The following is a 21891-nucleotide window of genomic DNA, read 5'->3' as shown; positions in this document are numbered from 1 at the left end:
GGTAGCAACAGACGCAAACAACAAAGTCACCTTTTTTGACAGGAAATACAGGACAGAGTGTTCCACTGACTTTGTACTGAATGATGCTAACAGACCCTGCACCAAAGTTTCTGCTCTCTCATTTTAGGAAGCTCAGAGTTTGAAAACAGACAACTTTATCCCTTCACAGGAGTAGGCCCTTGACTTGAGAACAAATCTAAGGGCCTAGTTTAGGACAGACTGGAGTCAAGCGTGCTTGTCTTTTGGTGACTGAGGCATAATATATTAAACACAATGAAAAATGCCTGAATAACGGCCGTCACCAAGGCACACCAGACAATGTGTAAGTGTATCCATCTCCAGGAAGGCTGAGGGGTATGAGATACACTGTTTAAATTGTTTCACCCCACACTGGTCTTTGGGATTCAGACCAGATAGGATAACCCGAAAACATGTAGGAGCTGATTTGGGAATGTAACTGTACAACAGCACAGAAACTAGACAAAACCTTTTAAAACAATATACAATTACTAGTAAGAACTAGTAAATCTACTAACACTACTAAAATATACTACTAGTACAACAAGAAAACAAACCGAAACTCCAGGAACGGAAGGAAGTTTCCTATGCCCACAGCTAGTCACACAAAAGGAGGAACTGAGATGACTGGGGACTGCACAAACCTTTATAAACTCAAAGAAGAATTTTAATTATTCTTCAGTGTGTACTCAAACAACAGTAGAGATTTTATTGTAGGATTGCTCACAAAGTAGAACAGCTGTCATAGCTCTTTTACAGTTCAAAAGTGCGTAGATACTACAATGATGAGTATAATACAAAACCAGAAAATACAGAAACCATACAGAGCATTAAATATCTGAAACAAATAGATAAAGAATTACAACAATGAAATCACAAACAGACTGAAGGAAAAAAAGATATAATTTTGGGCTCTTCAGTCTTAACAATATCCCTTTAAACCAAGCAGGTTAGTCTGAACACATTTACTTAAACTTCTAAAATGAAATCATAAGCTTTGTCATGTAATATTTAGATAGCAATATTTTATGTACATTACATTAGTCTTCAATTCTGCAAACACTATGAACAGTAACCTAGAACATTTTGTACTGTTTTCTTCCTGCTTGCATCAGTGTCTTATAAAACCTTGATTTCTAAATTCAAAGCACTCTCTTAAATAGGACAAACAAGTATGTCAACAAGAACAGAAGGAACCTCCATTTACATAGCAACTTCAGTAACTGTTGAAATTACTTAGGAGTTAAGCAGAATAGACACGACTTCACATCTAAACCAGACAGTGCAACTGAGGTCAAGTGTTAATGTGTTTTCAATAATTTTAGATTAATTCTACTGAGCAGTTATAAAGGAAGGTAAAATTATAATCATACACGTGTCTTTGTCTTGAACTGTACCTTTCTCTAAGGTGACACAGAATTAAAAGTTTCTCTAGAAGGCCTGTCTTTTAATTATGACATGACCTAGGTCTGCCAAATAAATTCACAAATGCTTAAACCAGTGAATCTTCATAAGAGAAGTCAAGAAAGTATTCATATACAACAGGAATGAGTAGCAATGTGCATTTAAGACTGCAAGTTGTGACAGAAAGAAAGGCACAAAATTTAATCCATCCCTTCAAATTTTCTCAGCACACACAGGCAAACATAAAAAATAAATTCTTGTTGGGAGCAAAAATAGAAACATGCTTTACTTTCTTGTGACTGGTATTGCAAAAGATCTGAGATTATGGTTTAGGAAAGTGATCCTGAATTATACATTGTCATTTTACAACATTTATAGAAATCATAACAAAGTTGCTTTACAAATGTCTGAAACTAATTATTTTTCTAACTAAGCACAAATGGCTACTTCAGAACTACGTCCAGAGTTGAAATGGAAAGATTTAGTTCTTAATTATACAGGGCTGGTTGATGTGTGAGATAATGGCTGAGTGGATACCAAAGACCTAGCTACTGGAAGGAAATATGAAGATTGTTAGCTCTCTCAAATTGTGCTTTGCTGATAAGGCCTCAGCTGGAGTACTGTCCCCTCTTCTGAGCGCCACATTCCAGGCAAAATGTAGACAAACTGGAGAAAGTCCAGAGAGGAGCAACAAAAATGATTAAAGGTTTAAAAAACATGACCTATGAAGAAAGATTGAAAAAATTGGGTTTATTTAGTCTGGAGAAGACAGAGGAGATATAACAGTTTTCAAGTACATAAAAGGTTGTTACAAGGAGGAGGGTGAAAAATTGTTCTCGTTAACTTCCAAGGATAGGACAATAAGCAAGAAACTTGAACTGAAACATGGGAGGTTTAGGTTAGACATTAGGAAAAATTTCCTAACTGTCAGGATAGTTAGGCACTGGAATAAATTGGCTATGGTGGTTGAAGAATCTCCATCACTGAAGGTTTTTAAGAACAGGTTAGACAAATACTTGTCAGGAATGGTCTAGTTATTATGTAGTCCTGCTGTGAGTGTAGGGGACTGGACTAGATGACATCTTGAGGTCTCTTCCAGTCCTACACATCTATGATTCTATGACTATATAGGCCTCTTATTGTACGTATAGCGCTTTATAAGGTTTCTTGTTTCCTTCTATTTAACAATGACTTCTTGACTATAAGGTGAAGTTCAATTTCAAATTTTGATTGAAATAATGCCGCATTTAAGACCGGAGAAATGAAGAAATACTTAGATCTGGTTTTCAATGCGCATCAGTGTCTTCAAGTTATAAATAGAAATAATTACCATTAAAATAGTTCTCCCAAACTTTATAAAGACACTATTGTTTAAAAGAATGCTGTTTTCCTTCTGAATACTTTTATAAGCAGCACAGCTTCACGGAGAAGGAAACCAATCTCATGGTCTATGGGTTACTGAGCCAGGAACAGATTCTACCTGGAAGGTGCAAAAAAGAAGGAAGAGACGAACGAAGTATAAGAAAGCTTTGTCAGGCTCAGAATGACATCCTTCCAGAAGGATGGTATGTGGGTACTTGCAATGCAGACCCTGGAGTCTGATTGGGATGAATCTTCAGTGCTCTAACAAAAAGACTGTAAACAGCTCAGGAAGCTACAGAGTAATGAGCAATAATGAGTTATTAGTTAAGTGTTTTGGAAGCTAGAGTAATCACTTAAGAGGAACTGAGGAGTCTGCTATCTTAAAGAAGTCAGTGAAGCACTAACTGAATGAGATAGTTCTGATTAGCCTACAAACTGCTTAACATTTCGTTTATAATTGCAAAAATCATGGTTTAAAAGGTTAAATGAAATGCAGCAAAGTGTTCTACTTAACAAAATACATAGAATAGATGCATACCTTAACAACAGGATTCAGCAGAACTACACCTGATTTCTTCGTAATTACTTGTTTTGTTGTGTAATGATGGTCTATAAGCTGAGGAATAGTTGGAAACCCAGTTCCTTCAAATCGGTACTGATTCTGCAAAGGGGGGGAAAAAATCAGTTTCAGAACAGCTCCAATGAGGAAATGCAAAAGATGCAATTAGCAACTCTTACTCACGAATAACAGAAAAGTTTAATTTCATAGGATTAAATCTTGGTCCCACCCAAGTCAATACAAAAACTTCCAGCGACTTCAATGGGACCATGATATGGGTCATAACAACTACAAAAAATATCTATTCATTCAATTAGCATAGCATAATAAAATAAACATAGATCTCAACTCTTAAATTAAAGTTAGAAAGAAGGAAGTCCTTGTGATTCAACAGATGGCACAGTAGCAGTGACTTTGAGACATATTAAATATGAATAAAAGGATATGCAATAAAATATTGCCAAGTTAAAGAACAAAAAACATTTATTTTAAGACCATGTCTAAACATGTAAAGTGTATAAAATAAGCATGTATTGCAAAGAATATCTTTGAAAACCTAAAACACAGGGTAAATTTCAGCTCTCTAGGTCAGAAACAAAATTGAGGAACAGGGGCCAAATCTTAATTCACCGTGCAATGTAGTCTCCAGGCAATGTATGATAAAAGTGACGAATGATTCACTGACACCCAAAGAATAAAATTTTTGTCAGGTCTTTAATAATAATAAAATAAATAAACAAATAAATAAATAAATAAATAATGTGTGACCAGCACAGACTTCAATAGCACCTAGGAAAAAAGCCCAGCCATCACCATACTTCAGAAATGCTGAGTGAGATGAAAGGCATTTTTGTCTCCCCATCTCTGTTTTTCCTATCATTCTGTCTCTCTCTCTTTTTCATTTTAAATATTAAAAAAAGTTCCTGCTGTGGCTACTGTAACTCTCTTGCCATCATGCTGGAATTGTGTAGATTCTTTTACAAGCTGTACTTCCTATCACAGAATGTCAGGAAGCATTGTATCTTTAGGTGCGGAGAAAGAATGCAAGTGACATAGGTACACTAGTGGCTGCAAGGGCAGTGATAAGAGATTTAGAAAATTCTTTGTGAAAAAACCTGTACTGATCAGTTCAGCCTCTTACAGTCCTGAATTCTGTACAGGATTTCAGTGACTAGTATAAGGGATAGGCTATTTGTGCCTCTATAAATGCATAGTTATCTCCATTTATTTCCTACTCAGCACTTTCCACAGCATAAACATTGCCATAAACAATGTGGCCATAAACATTTAGTACAAGTAAAGCCAAGGACTGGAATAGTAAAAGTGATGTAAATTGAGATTCAGGTTCATTTGCACTGATGGGCAAAGAAAATTAAATACTACTACTAAAGAATTGTTTTTAATCTACAGTAAAATACTTTGCAAGTGCACTCAGTATACTAGGGCTCTTATGGAAAATTACTTTTTGGAAACTACAATAACTGCCTGCCAAGGTATTATCATTTTTTAGGCAAGCAAAAACAACAGGCCAGTTTGAACAGATGAACATTCTCTTTGTATCCATCCACTGCTTGTCTTTACTTTCAAGGCCTTTCATGGTGTTCCTGCACCCTACCTATCATCTCTCATTCACTGTCAAAATGTTGACCCTGATCATCCCATGATGTCAGCCTTTGCTGCCCATTTCTAAATTTTCAAGCAAGCACCTTCATGCTTTTTCCTATGCTGCCCTCACACCTGGTAAGTGTGAAACAGCCACAAAAATCACCTCATTATTTTCCTTCCAATCCCTCCTGAAAACTCTTTTCTTCTGATGCCTACAGATAAATTGACAAGTTAGGCTGCTGGAATGCAGAAATCACTGCCTAGTACGCTAACCAATATTATTGTATTGATTCAATTGTTGCAATCTTTCTATTCATAACCGTGTGTTTTCTCCTAGCTTATATGTAGGTTGTAAGTTCTTCGGGGCAAGAACCATTTTTTCTTCTGTTTGTACAGTGCCTGCCCAATGGAGTCCTGGTCCATTACTAGGGCTCCTAGGTGCTAAAATAATACAAGTAATAGAGAATAATTTGGAAATTGATTAACACTGAATGACAGCAATGTATTTAGATGCTTAATAATAGTAATTCTTATTCATATTTACAGGGTTAAACTGATGACCAAATTTGGCGTCAAGGAGGAATTTTTCACTAATACTTAATGGAAAGGAACTGGAACTTCCTTTTCGCAAATATCATGGAACAGACAAAATTCATTACAACTAGGAGGTATATTCCCAGATCCATCAATTTCTTTACCAGAAATTTAGCAATCAGCAATTTTGAATATTAGGACATTTTTATTATTATCATTATTATTATTATTCTTTACTATTTGTATTGCAGTAGCTCCTAGGAGCCCCATTCATGGACCGCTGTAAAAATATGTAACAAAAATTGGCCCTGCCCCAAAGTGCTTACAATAACTTCTTAGTTGCTTAAATGGATTTAAGAATTTCACCTCAGACACCAAAGTCTGAAAGTTTTCAGCATAAGATATTAATTGTTATAAAAAGTTGGCACTCATTAGCCGAAAGAGGTGCTCCTATATTAACAAGTGTAATGTCCACTGAGGAGGATAAATGGCCTCTGTAATTAACCGCAATACATTCTCTGTATTCCATACTTTTAAATATATATATATATATATATATTGGACCCTATAGTCAAAGTTGTTTTTGTCAGGAAATATTTAAGTTTATAAAAAATATACATTCATTTCTTAAAAGTTCACTTTTAGTTAAAAACAAATTAGCAATTCCTATTTCTTTTTCACAGATTGCCTGACAAATTGATTGATCAATGGCTGCATCTGACCAGTTCAACATTTTAAAACACTGGTCAAATCAAACAGGCTATTTAAACAGCTGGACTACTGTCACAACAGCTGTACATTGCACTGTTCTAGAGTCTTGGATTCAGAGACAAATTCACATCAACAGAGACCAGGCTTGTCAATGATATGAGACAATGCTGATGTTGTTACACAATGTGATGGAGGTTTTAGCCTCACACTTCTATTCATGTGTAGTCGCAACTGGGGAATCTAAAAATCAAATCTGACAGCTGTCCCTGAAAAGACATACACCAGGCCCTTCCACTGAGAAACAATACCACACAGAGACAGCTATTCTAGTGAGGGATGGCAGGTGAAACTGGAGTGAGAATGCAAGGAGATATTCTTATCCATGAATAAAGAAATAGGAAATAACGTAGATCTCTGGGGATTGTGCACACAAAACTAGGAAAATTCATGTAGTTTTGAAAATGTCTTATGCTTATATTTTGATCTATCGTTTGGAATGTATGTTAACAAAGAGAAGCAAAATAAAAAACATAGTTTGTGTCAGCTCATTTGTATCCTATTTGTGAAATCAGACATATGAATTAATATAACAAATAGTGATCACATGTCCATTTCCGATAGGAAACATCAAGAAAAGTGGCACTGGAACAATACAAGAGTCCTAAAAAAAGGACACTGAAGAAATGAATATGACAGGATTGTGATATTGATGCAAGGGAAAAAATATTTTTCTGATTTGTGTCATTTCAATTGTTTTGTAAGTTGCTGAAATTTCTTCAGGCAATGTATCTCTACACTTGTGTGGTATTAAGTATTGAAGTTTGGGGTACTGGGGAGAGAACATGAAAGTGAGAGATGCTGTGTAGTAGTCTCTACATCTATAAAACTGGTAAAAGCTAGGAAATTTTATGTCAGTGCACCCAACAGTTAAATAATTCTTTGTAAAGGAATCTGATGGAGTTGGCAGCTAAAATATAACTATCCTGCTGTATATCATTGCAAGACTTTCAACAGCATATTTTTGGATGGTTTTGTTATAGAACTATCTGAATACAGATTATCTTTTACCAAGTCCAGCTCTGATGCAAAACTCAGTCAATAAAAACTTCTCTGGGTTTTCCCAGTAGCCATTATACTTTTCTATTCTCTTTAATACCCACGCCTTATTAGATGGAGAACTTAGTAGCACTCTTCCTTCCAACAGAAGCGTGTGGATAGCTTCTTCTGAGACCAACACTAAGCCAAAACTGTCTATGAAACAAAAATCAGGAGATCCTGAAACAGTCAACTCAACCTATAAACAAGCCAATATTTGGTCACAGCCTTGGGAGTAAGAGCCTTGAAACCAAATCTCCATCCTGACAACAATGATCAGCTTAACTCCAGTACAGAACAAAATTATATGAGTAATAGTTTTAACTTTTGGTTAAAAGAATACATTTTCCTTTCCAATCTATCATATTCTATAACGTGAAATTTACCTAAATTCGTACAATAAATTCACAGGTTACAATTTACTATACATTCCACATAAAGCCCAACACTAGTCGATACAAATTTACTGACATGAGAAAAAGGTCAACTCATCCTTGGTCTAAATTTAGAGATTACAGTTTGAGAAAACATCTCATGACTTTCCCCAAGCCCACAGAGACTGGCTGTGAAACATTTAAAACTAAAAGATTTTAACTAAATTTGGCATCTCAAACACCATTTGGTTGTGGCCCTGGGATGAAAACCTGACCCCGGTGAAGTCAAAGGGGCCAGGGTTTTACCCCAGAATCTAATAGAAATCATGCTATCTACTAATCTACTTGCTATCTTGCTGAAATAACTGTATTATGAATATACTAACAATAAGTTATTTTGATATAGAACTTATTTTAACGCAAGATAGCATCTGGCTTATAGAGTCTTCTGTAAAGGTTTCATATTGTAGCTATCATATTTTATGTTACTGCAAGGCTCAAAAATGCCAGTTAAAATATTTATTTTCAAATACTTTTCATAGAGTACATATACGTGATTGTCACTGTATTAACTTTCACTTTGCTGTGCAAATTATTTCTAAAGCAAAATAGTGTAAAACTGGAAAGATCTGCTAGGGAGTATGAGAATTATTTAGTCCAAGTATGTGGCTAGTCTCTTTTATTACAGCATTATCCCAAAATGAAGAATTAAGTGAGATCTGTGTCGTTGCACTCTATATGATTTTATGAAAATATGCTAATGAGTGTGAATATGATGTAACTGGAATATGCTTCATGCAAAAGGTCTCCTGTAAGGTATCATTACAAAGCTTATAATCTACTGCGTGTGGTCATCCTATTTGTATGCATGTATCATTCTTGAGTCTGAAACTATAAATATGAAATATAACTCTGAGGGCCTATTGTAGTTATGCAAAATGTGGGCCATTAATGGTGGGTTTGGAATCTTGATGGCTCCCATCAACGAGGACAATTGACTGTGGATGGCTCTGTTTGCTTGCAGACCTTCCTGCGAGTCAGGCTGGGAGGAATGAAGGCTTGGGGTCTCACAGGACATGTGACCATGTCACCTGGTACTGAAATCCATCTTAAACCTGGTGCTTTTCCATTTAGGAGGAGCGGTGGGAACCCAGAGAGACAAAAGATTCCCACCTTGTGCCAAAGCTATATAAGGGGGTGAAACAAAACAAAGGGGGCTGCAATCATGAGAAATCCCCTAGCTACCACATGAGCTGGAACAAAGGCTATACCAGGGGAAAGGATTGTACCCAAACTAGGAAGGCATCCAGTCTGTGATAGAAGCTTAATGAAACAGCTGAGGGTGAGATTTTATCTGTATTCAGTTTTCTTATTGTACTAAGCTTAGACATGTGTGTTTTATTTTATTTTGTTTGGTAATTCACTTTGTTCTGTCTGTTATTACTTGGAACCACTTAAATCCTGCCTTTTGTATTTAATAAAATCACTTTTTACTTATTAATTAACCCAGAGTAAGTATTAATACCTGGGGGGGGCGCAAACAGCAGTGCATCTCTCTCTATCAGTGATATAGAGGGTGAACAATTTATGAGTTTACCCTGTATAAGCTTTATACAGGGTAAAACGGATTTATTTGGGGTTTGGTGCTGGAGACAGGAACACTTCTTAAGCCGGTTTCAGTTAAGCCTGCAGCTTTTGGGGGATATGGTTCAGACCTGGGTCTTTGTTTGTAGCAGACTAGTGTGTCTGGCTCAAACCAAGCAGGGCACTGAAGTCCTAAGCTGTCAGGGGAAACAGGCTCAGGAGTAGTCTCAGCACATCAGTTAGCAGTTCCCAAGGGGTTTTCTGTGATCCAACCCATCACAAGGTCCACTGACTTTCTGTGGATCATATGAAGGTTTCTGAGTCATTGTTGCCACAGTCTCTGTTTATACAGGGTCAGTTACTTGTTTAGAGGAAGCTACAACTGGGATTTCAGAACAAACAAACAAAGAAAATTTCTGTCCTATTCCCAAAGGCCCAAATTAATCTCAGTCAGTATCAACTTATTCCAGGCTTATGCATATAACATGCTATAAAAAAAGACAAAAACAGAAGTCTTGGACCAAGGAAAGTTTGGCACTGTGCAGTGAACATTGAGGAATAGTCACTCAATAAAAAGTATCAGAGGGGTAGCCGTGTTAGTCTGGTTCTGTAAAAGCAGCAAAGAACCCTGTGGCACCTTATAGACTAACAGACGTTTTGCAGCATGAACTTTCGTGGGTGAATACCCACTTCTTTGGATGCAACATCTTCTTTCGTATTCACCCACGAAAGCTCATGCTGCAAAACGTCTGTTAGTCTATAAGGTGCCCCAGGATTCTTTGCTGCTTTTACTCAATAAAAAAATACCTTATTTGCCCCAAATTTGCCTGATACATTCCTTGATTGTTTCAACAGCTGACCAGCCCACTCTCTCATTGCTTTAAGGTGCATTTTTGAAAGTATGTGTGTTATGCATCTTAATATATTTCAAACTATCACTGAACTCTACGGGAAAGCCTGATTCCTGTAGTGCATGGTGTGCAGCCCTTCCTAGTGCTAACTATCTGTACCTAGTTCCTCCCCTTTGCTGCAAAATCAAGTAAGTTTCTTTTCTATACTTCTTGGGAAAGCTCTATTTACTCACCTCCTTTGAAAAGTGCTTTGAGATCTACTGGTGAAAAATACTGCAAGATCTAGACAGTAGTATTATTTATGAATAGGGTGTCAGATTTTTGACTGATGGATGATAAATGCTAATTTCAAATTATTTACTATGATCAGAGCAATATATATTACACATAATATATAAGATGCATGTGCACACGAGAAAACAAATTCATATTTCTCTCTCTCAGTCTACTGGTTCCAGAGTCCTACTCAAGACTCTTTAAGGCTGGTCTACACTGTGAAATTATGTCAGTATAACTACGCTGCTCATGCGTGTGAAAAATCCACATCCCTGATGCCATTGCCAATTTTGGTTGGACGTATTCCTGGAGCTTTCATCAATGATATTTTAATTAAAAATTAATCTTTATTTCTTGAAGACTTAAGAGCAATCCTGGAGGGTTAGCAACCCTAATCCCTGAGCAACACAGTTAAACCTACTTGGCCCCCGATCTAGACAGTGCTAGGTCAAAGTTAGAAGTCTCCTGTCAATCTAGCTGCGACCCCTCAGGGAGGTAGATTAGGTCAATAGGAGATAGTGTCTTTACTGCAATCTTACAGTGGCACAACTACAGTGTGTTGAGTGTAGACAAGCCCTAAATCACATCATTTTCAAGTCCTAGTAGAGTATCATCTGAGATATTGCAAGAAACTATAAAGCAACCCTAACTAGGGGTTTAGCAGATGCTTAATATTGATGGGTCAGAGCCAGAGTGCTAAGCACCTTTGGGATTGAGCACACCTTCTTTATACAGAGGTATGCTCAGTTTTAAAGCATTTATTTTCATATTTAGGATTTGAAGACACTCCAGAATATCACTGGCTATATAAAATTATGGTAAAGTAGTGTTAACGTTTGTGACCAGATTTTCTCCTACTGGAAAACTTCCTGTACATTAACAATAACCAGAATGACACCTTCCTAATCAGTGATCTTCCACAATCTCTCCTTCCTTTATATGGGTCTAATGAAATCATTGGGCCCATTAAAATAGACATAATTGAACAAATTGGGGAGTGCAACAGGTAAAAAAAATTAATTCAAAAGAAAGAAAAGAAATTCATTAGCCAAAGTGGTTTTTAGGACAAACTGCCCAAATTCACCATTTTTTCCATAAATAATATTCATATAAGAATAACGGAAGAAATCTTGTTCCTTCCTCCACAACAGCAACCTTCTACAGAACTTTTGTGGTTCTGCTCAGCTAAAGAGAACAGGATTCCTGTAGGGTGTGCGCAGCTTCTAGGCAGCACAGAGCTCAATTCACAGCAGCACATAGGAGACAGAACAAATCTTTTGCTATGTGAACTTTCCCATCCACAAGGAGGCTACTGTGGCTCTGGAGTTTATTTAACCTTCTCCTATAGTTTGTTAGGCTGTTTTTGTTTATTTTTCCTTTTTCAAACTCAAAAATACCTAAGACAATTTCCATAAACTGTACAAAAAATTGGTTTTAGAACAGAGATCACCCATGGAAAATTTCAGCCCCAAGAGTGAATGTTTCAGAAAATTATGAGCACGTGAAAAGAGGGCTGGGGTTACACTGAAATTGCTTTGGAACCTGAGCTATCATACCATTATCGAGCACTAACTATAAAAAAAGCAGTGGGGGAATAAAAAAAATTATTGTACATATATAATACATTTGAATTAGTAGTTTAATTGTCTGAAGTTATATTTATAGAAGTAATTTTCTGCTTTCTAACAGGGAAGAAAAAACATGCAATAACTTCACACCTTTCTTTTATTCTTAAAAATATTTGACTAACATTGTTTTTTAAAATTTCAGCACCTAACTCAACATAGGAAACCAGAGATTACCATATTTTTTAACAGATTTCATACTGGCCTTTCCATATGAGAAGGCTAACAACCTACTTCATAGTAAATCTTCTCACATAGTTTTATCCGTAGTAAATAATGTATTTTATTCTGAACTACTTATCTGAAATAATTCTTCAGTTAAATACAAGCTGCCTGACATGAAATAAACATTCAGTACTACATCAGAGACGTACATCAGCATATTGTATGATAAAGTGTCTCCGTTGTCCATCTGAAAACACAGAAAGGACATATTCACCAGGTTTCCCGTGGCTCTCTCGCACCAGGAAGTCTCCTTGCTGCTTTAACAGCTCCTGGGCTTCTATTCGTGGAATTGCACCATGATACCAATCTTGCTCAGCCAATGGTTTCTCGCTGGTTGATATTACATCAAAGAACTTTAAAAAATATAAAGGAAAAGAAGTTAGCAAACTGTAACCCATTTTATGTTTTCTCTTTTCATTAAATTCATGATAGACTGTGACAAACACTTTCACACTTCTCTCTAATTGTCTATTTAATACACCTATTCTCAGAATCAAAATGAACTGAACAACTTTTTAAAAAATAGAGGCATATGTATATATGAAAGCTCAGCACAGATTTCTGAAAATACAGACGACAGGAATATCAATAGTACTACCAAGGCAATTTCATTTTTACTTTTAAAAAAACCCTCTTTCTTGGTTGAATTATCTTTCTCACCCTCAAACTTGCTTGAAATGCTCTTAACCTTTGAAATGAACTATTTCCTTACCCAATGAGAAAGAGGTTAGGAATTTATGAGACATTATGGGTGGAATTTTCAAAAGCACTGATTTTCACCCCCCCCCCCATCACCAAAAGCCTGTAACCAAGTAGCAGCATTAGGAACCAAGTTTTTCTAGCAGTTTAGCAGTCTCTCAGCATATGCGCAGTGTGCCCAGCCATTTGATGGCATCGTCATCAGCCAGGTGAAGAGACGGTAGTAATTTAGTATTTGTATTGAAATTGAACACACAGGCCTACCCTCATTGTACTTGTGAACTTAATTGAGAATTCTGAGGTAAGACATACAATAATTATTATTTTTTATAGACTGCAACTGGAGTATGACGAGCTTTTTTAATATTTATCTTTGTAATTTATGTATGTATTTATTTATTTAATATATGCTAGAATAGGTCATTGTTGGTTTTACAAAAAAGTCTAGTTTTCAATAATCAGGTCAGATCTATTTGTTAGGGCTAGACAGTGCAACTCCATGTTGGTGAGCACTTACACGAGCAGTCCCAATGAAATCATGCAAGTACTCGCTATTACAAGGTGGGCTGTTTGTTTTAAATTAGGAACTCCATTTTGTTTTGTGTGTGGAACATATGTCTAAACTTGCCAAGGAAAGCCCTGCCCAGGAAGGGTGTCTGACACCTTGCTGAAAGTCCATCATGGAGAGTCATCTAGAGCTATCAACTCTGAAAGTCTCAACTACTGACCCATGAGCATGGAACAATGATTTTTCTACACACAGGGCTGCACGCGGGACAGGGGAAGGGGCCTGAATCAACCCAGTGGAGGATATGGGAAGGAGAGCGCACAACCACTTCAGAGGGGGTACTGCTCTGTGCAGGATGCCAACCATCCCCACATATAAAGAGATCTTGCTGGAGATAGAGGGTGAACAAAAGGGACTCTGTCAGCCTGAAATGCTGACAAACATCAAACTCACAGAAGGGGCAAGATCAGAAATGGGAAGGGCGCATTCTCAGGAATTTTTGTTGTTGTCAAAGATGTGCAATTTTAAAGTAATCTTAGAGTAAAGTTTCTGCAGCTAAGAAATAAAGTCCTTTGCTAAGCACGTGTTCCCTTGCCTTCCTGCCATGTTGTCCCCAAAAGGGTTAAACTAGAAGTCCAGAATGCCCGCAACCTAGGTGGAGTTCTAGGGAAGTGCACCTGGGAAGGCTTGAAAGGTTCAGGAACTAATCTTGGGATGTAGGGTGGCTGCAGTCACAGTGCCTCAGAAGGTCTGAGCCTGGGAATATGTCCTATCGACCTAGACCTAGAAACAATTACTAGTCTCTACCCAGACAGTTTAGAAGGATGTGAGACCCAGCAAATAGGTCCATTCACAAGAGATTGGAGATTGTAGAGAGGGGAAGGTAGCCAGGTTGTAAGGCTTACCGCATGAGTAAGGGTGACACAATCTAGCCTTTAGTGAATAGAGGGTGAATTTGTCACTCAACTCTGTTTGCTAATAGGTCCTTTACAGAAAAGAAGAATACAGCAATACTTCCCAGAATATCATATTTTCTTCCTAATTTTTAATATTACCATTCAAAATCAGTTAAAACCCAAGATCAAATTTCTCCATCATTATTAAAATTCAATAATACCAAAGATATTCTCCACTGAAATTACCTACATATAAAATAAATTACCTACATATAAAATAAAATTTTCAAATTACAAAGAAAAAATGTCTTATAAAAGGTTAAATTAGTTCAGTTTTTGTGAAAGATGCTGGGATTGAGAGCCCAAAAGATTGAGACCTCACTGAATATTCACAGAAAAGTTTCAGTATAGTTTCAAGGCAACAAAATCTTCCGCACATCACCTCAGTGCTACTCTGGAGAGAACTTCTCTAGTGGTATAAGATAGGGAGGTTTCAATACATAATCAGTTCATGGCCTTCCTGCTGAAATGTGCTACAAAAAGTGCCATTTGTGATGGACTCTGTAATGTGGACACTAGTTCACTAAGAAGGAAACAGACTAAGCCACACAGCTCAGTTTATAGAACACAAACAAGCCAGTCATCAGATGGTAACAGTTTCTCACTTCCAACCTGCATCACGTCTGAACCAATGTCCAGGACTGTACCATTACCTGTCCCCAGCATAAAATATCCTAAGAGTACTTCTTTGAAATAGAGAAGATTTAGGGGAAAGAAAATGGGAGCAGGTTAAGCTCCCCCCCCCCCCCACAAGAACTTGCATTGTACTTAGATAACATTTAGAAAAACTGTTTAAATTGAGTTAAAACTTTATTGGGAAGGCTGTCGTCAGGTGTTTCTCTCAAATTTCACATGATGGTTTTTTATTCATTCTGTGGTCATTTTAGCTGAAACAAGAATTATCAATTAAGTATTTCTTCACAGAAAATAAATGAAATCTAAATCAATAAATGATGTTGATTTGTATGTTATATAAAATATATAACTTCTGCATGAACGAACCCCCTCACTCTGAATAATGGTATTGTATAAATTAAAGTACTATGTTTTAAATAAATAGGATATATGATCATTTGCACTTCAAAATTGCTATTTAGGGGAATATGGTTACAGCCAAGAAAGAGTATCAAAGAAAGATGTATAATCATTTTGACATTAATTGCAAATGAATTTATCAATAATTTCTAAAACACTAGATTTCTACTACATTTTAGAGTTAGAAGAAAATTTTGCAGGATTTAATATGAATAGTTCAAACACAAAATATTGCCCTTTTAAAGAAGGTAATTTCTGTTTCACTATTTTACAATTCCTATCTGTTTTTCTTATACAATGTTTAATGTAAAATATCAGGAGGTAGCCGCGTTAGTCTGTATCCACAAAAACAACAAGGAGTCCAGTGGCACTTTAAAAACTAACAGATTTATTTGGGCATAAGCTTACTCCATGCATCTGAAGAAGTGAGGTTTTTTACCCATGAAAGCTTATGCTCAAATAAATCTGTTAGTCTTTAAGGTGCCACAAGACTCCTTGTTGTTACTGTAAAATAAGATTTTAAGAAACGTTCAATTGCTTGATAATACAAATTAGACACTGTAAGTAAGATATATATTCTAAGATTCAGGGTTTTTTTGTTTTTTGTTTTTTTAGGGATGAAGATGTCTCTGTCTGTATCTGAGACTGACATATACAGTTTTTCTCCCCCCTCTTTATCTAATGGAGGAATCCAAATATTTAAATGGGAAGGTTTTATTTCTAAGTTTCTTTTACTAACCAAATTAACAATCACCATAAAATTAAATGGTATTTGAAATAAACTGAAATGTATCATCCACATTAACATGAAGTAATTTATTTCTATTAATTATTCTCTCTCTGCCTCTCTCTCTCCTTTCTTCCCTTCAGGGATTTCTGTGGTTCACCATACCTTATCTTGGGCTTTGGGGGGTGGTTCCCTCTTATTCCCCTTCACTCTCCCCTTATGTGTCGACCAATCTCCTCTTTCTCCCTTGTGGATCCTCCCCTCCTTTCCACTTTCATCTGAACTTAATATGAAGTTGAAATACGTTTTACTCTAACAACAGCATGTGAAATTAGCTCTCAAGCAGCTGTTTATTGAAATGTAGAGCAAAAGTTTTCTGACTTGGCATTTTTTTTTAAATGAAGATTTCCCAACCCCATTATCTGTGAAGAGACTGAGCAACAAGCTGTCTCTGAAAAAAACAAAACCTAACTCCCTGACTTTCAGTGCAACACCACATTAAGGTTGTTGATAAATGTGTGCTCTTATAAACATAGCAACCCGCCACCCACACACATACCTCAATGATACTCTATTACTTAATAATGAACATTTGTTCTATTTTCTCACATATAATTAGCTGAAACTTGTTGTACTGCTTTTATTCTGTGGCCTTTAAGCAATGAAAATTTATATATATTTTTAATAGGCAGATATTTTAATTCTCCCCTGAAGAAAGGGAATGGCATACTCTTGGATTAGTAAAAAGACACAAATAAATTTAGGTTGATCCTTTTAGAATTTTCCCTCTGGCACCTTTCTTAACCTAAACAGCATAATTCTTACACTGCCATTAGACACATTCAAATGTAATTTGCTAGTTCTTTTGCAAGGCAATACGGTATATGAATCCAATAGCTACTTCAGGGCAAGGGAACCAAAAATGCAAAGAAGCAACAGCATTTTACAAAACATTACATATTAAAGCAAAAGTACATAAACCACAAAAATGTAAGATAACAGTGATACAAACAAAATTTGAAAAATATTTTATAACCGGAAATAGTTGAATTTGGTAAGGACAACAACCCATTGTATAAACACTATTACCGAGTTGATTTAAAAAAAAACAAAAAAACCCAACAACAGTTAGAAACCAGGAAACACCACTACTATCATCACAACTGTCATATCTGCAAAAAGTACAAAATTTCTCAGGGGAAAAAAACAATGCATTGAATCTGAGGGGCAGCAGGGCCTATTTCCAGGTACAGTTCGTTCACATACTGGTCCAAATAGGACAGTGTCCTATCAGGGACTAAAACGCAGGGTTAAAATGTGAGAAGTAAGGGTTTACCTACTAATTTTTGTTTTCCTACCTCAGATCATTAAACTTTATAATACTGCTCTTTTCACTTATGGATTCCTGACTTGGTTTTAGTCTGACAAAAGCCATTAAGTCTGAAAGGATTTTTTTTAATTTAATTTATTTTTGAGTCTCTAGCTCTTCTCTTTTCCATCTTCTCTGTCTTACTCTTCCTACTTCATAGGGCTTTGAGCTTTTCTCTGTTTTCCTTTCACCCTCTCTACTTTTCCCCCCTATACTCCATCTCTATCCCTTCCTCATCCTTTTCTTTTCCATCTCCTAAAGGTACTAGAGCACTACACCAGAAAAGCTGCGAAATTCTGGCTTTGGTTTCATAAGAGAGTTGCCTTGTCACACAATGGTGATTCTCCTTTCTTCCAGCTGCTAAATTCTTTTAAAAACAACTAAGAAAAATACATTAAATGCTTTTCTAAGGGTACGTCTACACTACCTGCCAGATCGGTGGGTAGTGATCGATCTATCAGGGATGATATATCACGTCTAGTGTAGATGCAATAAATCGATCCCCAATCGCTCTGCCGTCAACTCCTGTACTCCACCGCGGCGAGAGGTGGAAGCGGAGTCAATGGGAGAGCAGTGGCAGCTGACCCCGTGCTGTGAGGATGCGAGGTAAGTCAACCTAAGATACATCGACTTCAGCTATGCTATTCTCGTAGTTGAAGCTGCGTATCTTAGGTTGATCTCCCCCCTCCTCACAGTGTAGACCAGGCCTAATACTGAAGAAACAATTGTTGTTGTCACAGTTATGTGCTTACAAATGGCAGGAGAGGTGGTCTGTATGACAGTAAATGGCAGGGGAGCTATCCAGCAGACAGCGGCCCATGGCAGCAGATCTACAGTTGAATCCTCAGCTGTATCCAGTAAGTTGTTTGTGGCTCCTCTATTCTGGGGCTATTCCACCATTCGTATCTTCACAATAGTTTGGAGAAGCCTTCAAGCTCTCTAAAGTGCATTAGGATTAAAAGAGTATGTCTACAATGCAGCCGGGAGGTGTGATTCCCAATGTGGGTAGACAGACTCGTGCTAGCTCTGCTCAAGTTGGCATGCAACATCCACGCTGATATTTTAGTGTGCTAATTTGAGCAATGCTACCGTGAGTCTGTCTACCTATGCTAGGAGTCACACCTCCCAACTGCAGTGTAGGCATATTCTAACTCCAAGAGGCTATTACATTGACTGAGTTTTCTGGAATACAGAACAATCTGACCAAGGCCCCACATACTTGCTATACTGCTGTGCCAGGGGAAATCGGAAAGAGTTGCAAAGGGCTTATACACCATCTCCACACAAACCAAAAATTACCCCATGCTGAAAGAATCCTCACTTGCCTACTTCAAGCAGCTTTCTGGCCTCTTTGCAATACCATCACTCAGAGTCCCATTCTAAATGGTATGGTATCTTTTCTCTATTGGCAGCAGCACTACTAGCAATTCCCAAATGTTCTGCGATAAAAGCTCAGCCAAGCATCCCTTAAGGCTTCAGAGCAGAATACTAACTAAGAGACTTTTAATCACCTGTATCCCCTCCTCCTTTTGTCTATCAGAGACTAGGCAAACCACATGGATAAAGACCTTGAGAACTATAAGACATCTAAATACTAACAAATGCATGATAATTAACCTGAGCTTTACTAAACTCCTGGGTGTTTGAGGAAGTACAAGGTTTCTCTGCTACTTTCTCCAGAGGGCACTAAAAAAAAATAAAAGGTTTTCTTCGGTTATGCATGACAGTAACTATATTTCCCTCTCACTAACTGTGGATATTTACTATTATGATAATACTGCATTTAAATCAAGATGCTTTGTTTGTTTGTTTGTTTTTGCTTATAGCTTGTCAAAACATTGAAAATGTATACTTGGAAAGCAAGCAGCTAAAATGATATTTTAACTGGAGATATACTCTGTAATGGAATCAACACCAATGTTCTTCAAATTTTACTTCTACATCCTTTATTATTTATGCACATTATTTAAAAATATTTGTATGGCTTTTAGTTTAAAAGAATTATATTATATTATTGTATAACACATCTGGCATATTATATACCATAATATACTTGACTGATTTGTAATATACCTGGAATACTTGGAAAAATGCACAGCGAGTTTGAAATGCCAATATTCTAACAGTTAATCTTCACGTCAAGAAGCAGTGCCACATAGAGGGCAGCAAGAAAAAGATTAATGGCTAGTAGCTAGTTACTGTGGCAGTTAGCTACAAAATCAAAAAGGAAATTGTACCCATGCATATATATGGTAACTATTACTAAAAGGTTGCATTACATCATTAACTCATCACAACACATGACAAAAATACTTAAAGAGTGCAGGTGAATGGGTGATATGTTCTAATTTAGTAGGTCACTTATGTAATTAGATACAGAACATATACTAGGATATTGCCCTTCTCTGGAATTTTGTTAAGGTTCTTCATAGACCTGCCCTTCTCTACTCCTCTCCCTCCTCACTCACCAAGCATCCTCTTCTCTGTCCATTCACACAATATTGTGACTAATTGGCACAAGAGCCTTCTCTGCGGCTCCAGCCATTTGGAACTGACTTCCGGCACCTCCCAGCCTCCATGGGCCTCATTCTGATCTCACTTACACCAACATAATTCAACTGACATAAGTGTACGCCTGATTTACACTGATAAAGATCAGAATCAAGTCCATAGATTCTCTTGTTAAATCCTGATTCCACTGAAACCAACAGAAGTTTTGCCATTAACTTCAATGGAGCCAGGTTTCACAATCAATTTCACTTCAAAATGCATTTACAATCTTAGTTTCTCTCTCTCTTTTTATTTATTATTTCATTCTCTAAAATGGTTTGGGATACACTTTTTATGGATCATGCCATAAAAAATAAAGTTGTATTGAATTATACTGATACGAATCAGGCAAAGGCAGTGGAATATCTATAGAAAGGCTGGAGGGCAACACAGATTTTCCAGAGTATCTTACTGTAATTATGAACATATGAAAAATATTGTATTGTTATACCAATTTCAACAGCTCTATATCTTAAAAACATGATTAATCATACAATGTACATACTTCATCTCTTTTTTGTAAAGATTTGTTCCCTTTAAGTGCAGTGCTGATCCAGTACAGCTTTAGATGTTCAAGCAATGCAACTTGTCTACACTACAGATTATGTTGGCATAATTTATGTCTCCCAGAGGTGTGAATAAGACACCCCCCTGAGCGACGTAACTTACACCGACCTAAGCGGTGGTGTGGCCAACGCTATGGTGGCAGAAAAGCTGTGTCCCGCCAGCATAAAGCATCTTCACCAGACGCACTACAGCAGTGCGGCTGTGCCGCTTCTAGTGTAGACTAGCCCTCACTCTCAAGGAGTTTTTTCCACTATTGAGCCTAAAATTTCTCTTTCTTAATATCATCTCATTACTGCTATTTATAGCATTGTTTGGACCACCCTACATAATTCCTCCTCTTTATTACGATTTATACTCTTCAAAAACATAGAGACATTATGTCACCTCTCCCACACATCTATTTCAATTATTTTTAGCTAAACTACATAAAGTTAGACACCTAAGTGAAATGTATGTAATTCAGCATTTTCTCTAAGTTTTTTAGTGTATGCTTCAAAATAGACCAGCAAGCATCACACAACTTGTTTTTCTTTTCCTCCTCTTATTTTTATTTTTTTAAACTGTCTTAATGCATCCGGATCTCAAAAGACTTCCTTTGTTGCTTAGGGGCCTGCTTCAAAGCCTATTTAAATAAATGCAAAGACACCCATTGGCTTAAAGGGACTGTGGATCAGGCACTAGAACACCAGATGTCCCAAAGAGTGCCTCAAAAATCAGCGCATAAGTCAAAGAGCTCCTTCATGCATCAATATCCCTAAGAACTGTTTTTAGTAAGGGGTGTAAATGCATTGAGGTGGCATGTAAGGGATGCACTATACCACCAGATTCACCAAGAAACACCACAATCAGTCACTGTCAATCAGTCAATAAATTAATGCTTTACAAAAATGAACTTTTTCTGGTATGACAATGACCCCGGAGCAATGGAAAATATATTTGATACATATTTTGCTAGAGTGCACTAAATAAAAATAGTTCTGCCTCATACTGTTATTTCATGGTATTATCATGTCTACTCACCAGTCAGAATTTAGGATTTTCTAATGCTATTTTAATATAATATTTTCCATGTAGGTTGAAGTGTGTTGTACTGTAAAAAAGAATCCTATCTGAGTTGCAAAAGCAGGACAATGTAACACTCCATTGTCAATACTACTTACTGATGAAGAGCCCAGCATGGATTTTGGAGATCTTATCATTCCAGCGATGGAGTGACGAATAGTATCAAACCTGGACACCTTATCCTTCTTATCCTAG

General features: G+C 36.8%; 1 protein-coding gene across 19 annotated transcripts in view; it reads right to left on the bottom strand.

Moving 5' to 3' along the window:
- The window catches only part of FER (FER tyrosine kinase), a 385522-nt gene that overhangs the window by 224877 nt on the left and 138754 nt on the right, over nucleotides 1-21891 (bottom strand). For 15 of the 19 annotated variants that reach the window (XM_039542917.1, XM_039542922.1, XM_039542921.1 and 12 more), the window contains 3 exons: nucleotides 21795-21887; nucleotides 12373-12576; nucleotides 3323-3445 (listed from right to left, as the gene is read on the bottom strand). In XM_039542917.1, coding sequence (XP_039398851.1) covers nucleotides 3323-3445; nucleotides 12373-12576; nucleotides 21795-21887 — 420 coding nt within the window. Of the gene's footprint in view, nucleotides 1-745; nucleotides 2145-3322; nucleotides 3446-12372; nucleotides 12577-21794; nucleotides 21888-21891 lie in introns of those variants that run through there. The other 4 variants (XM_039542926.1, XM_039542927.1, XR_005599912.1 and 1 more) reach the window with 4 other exon arrangements.

The sequence above is a fragment of the Mauremys reevesii genome, linkage group 6 (assembly GCF_016161935.1).
Source record: "Mauremys reevesii isolate NIE-2019 linkage group 6, ASM1616193v1, whole genome shotgun sequence".
Lineage (NCBI taxonomy): Eukaryota > Metazoa > Chordata > Testudines > Geoemydidae > Mauremys > Mauremys reevesii.
Note: the sequence above shows the minus strand (reverse complement) of the source record. Positions and strands in the feature narration are given on the sequence as shown.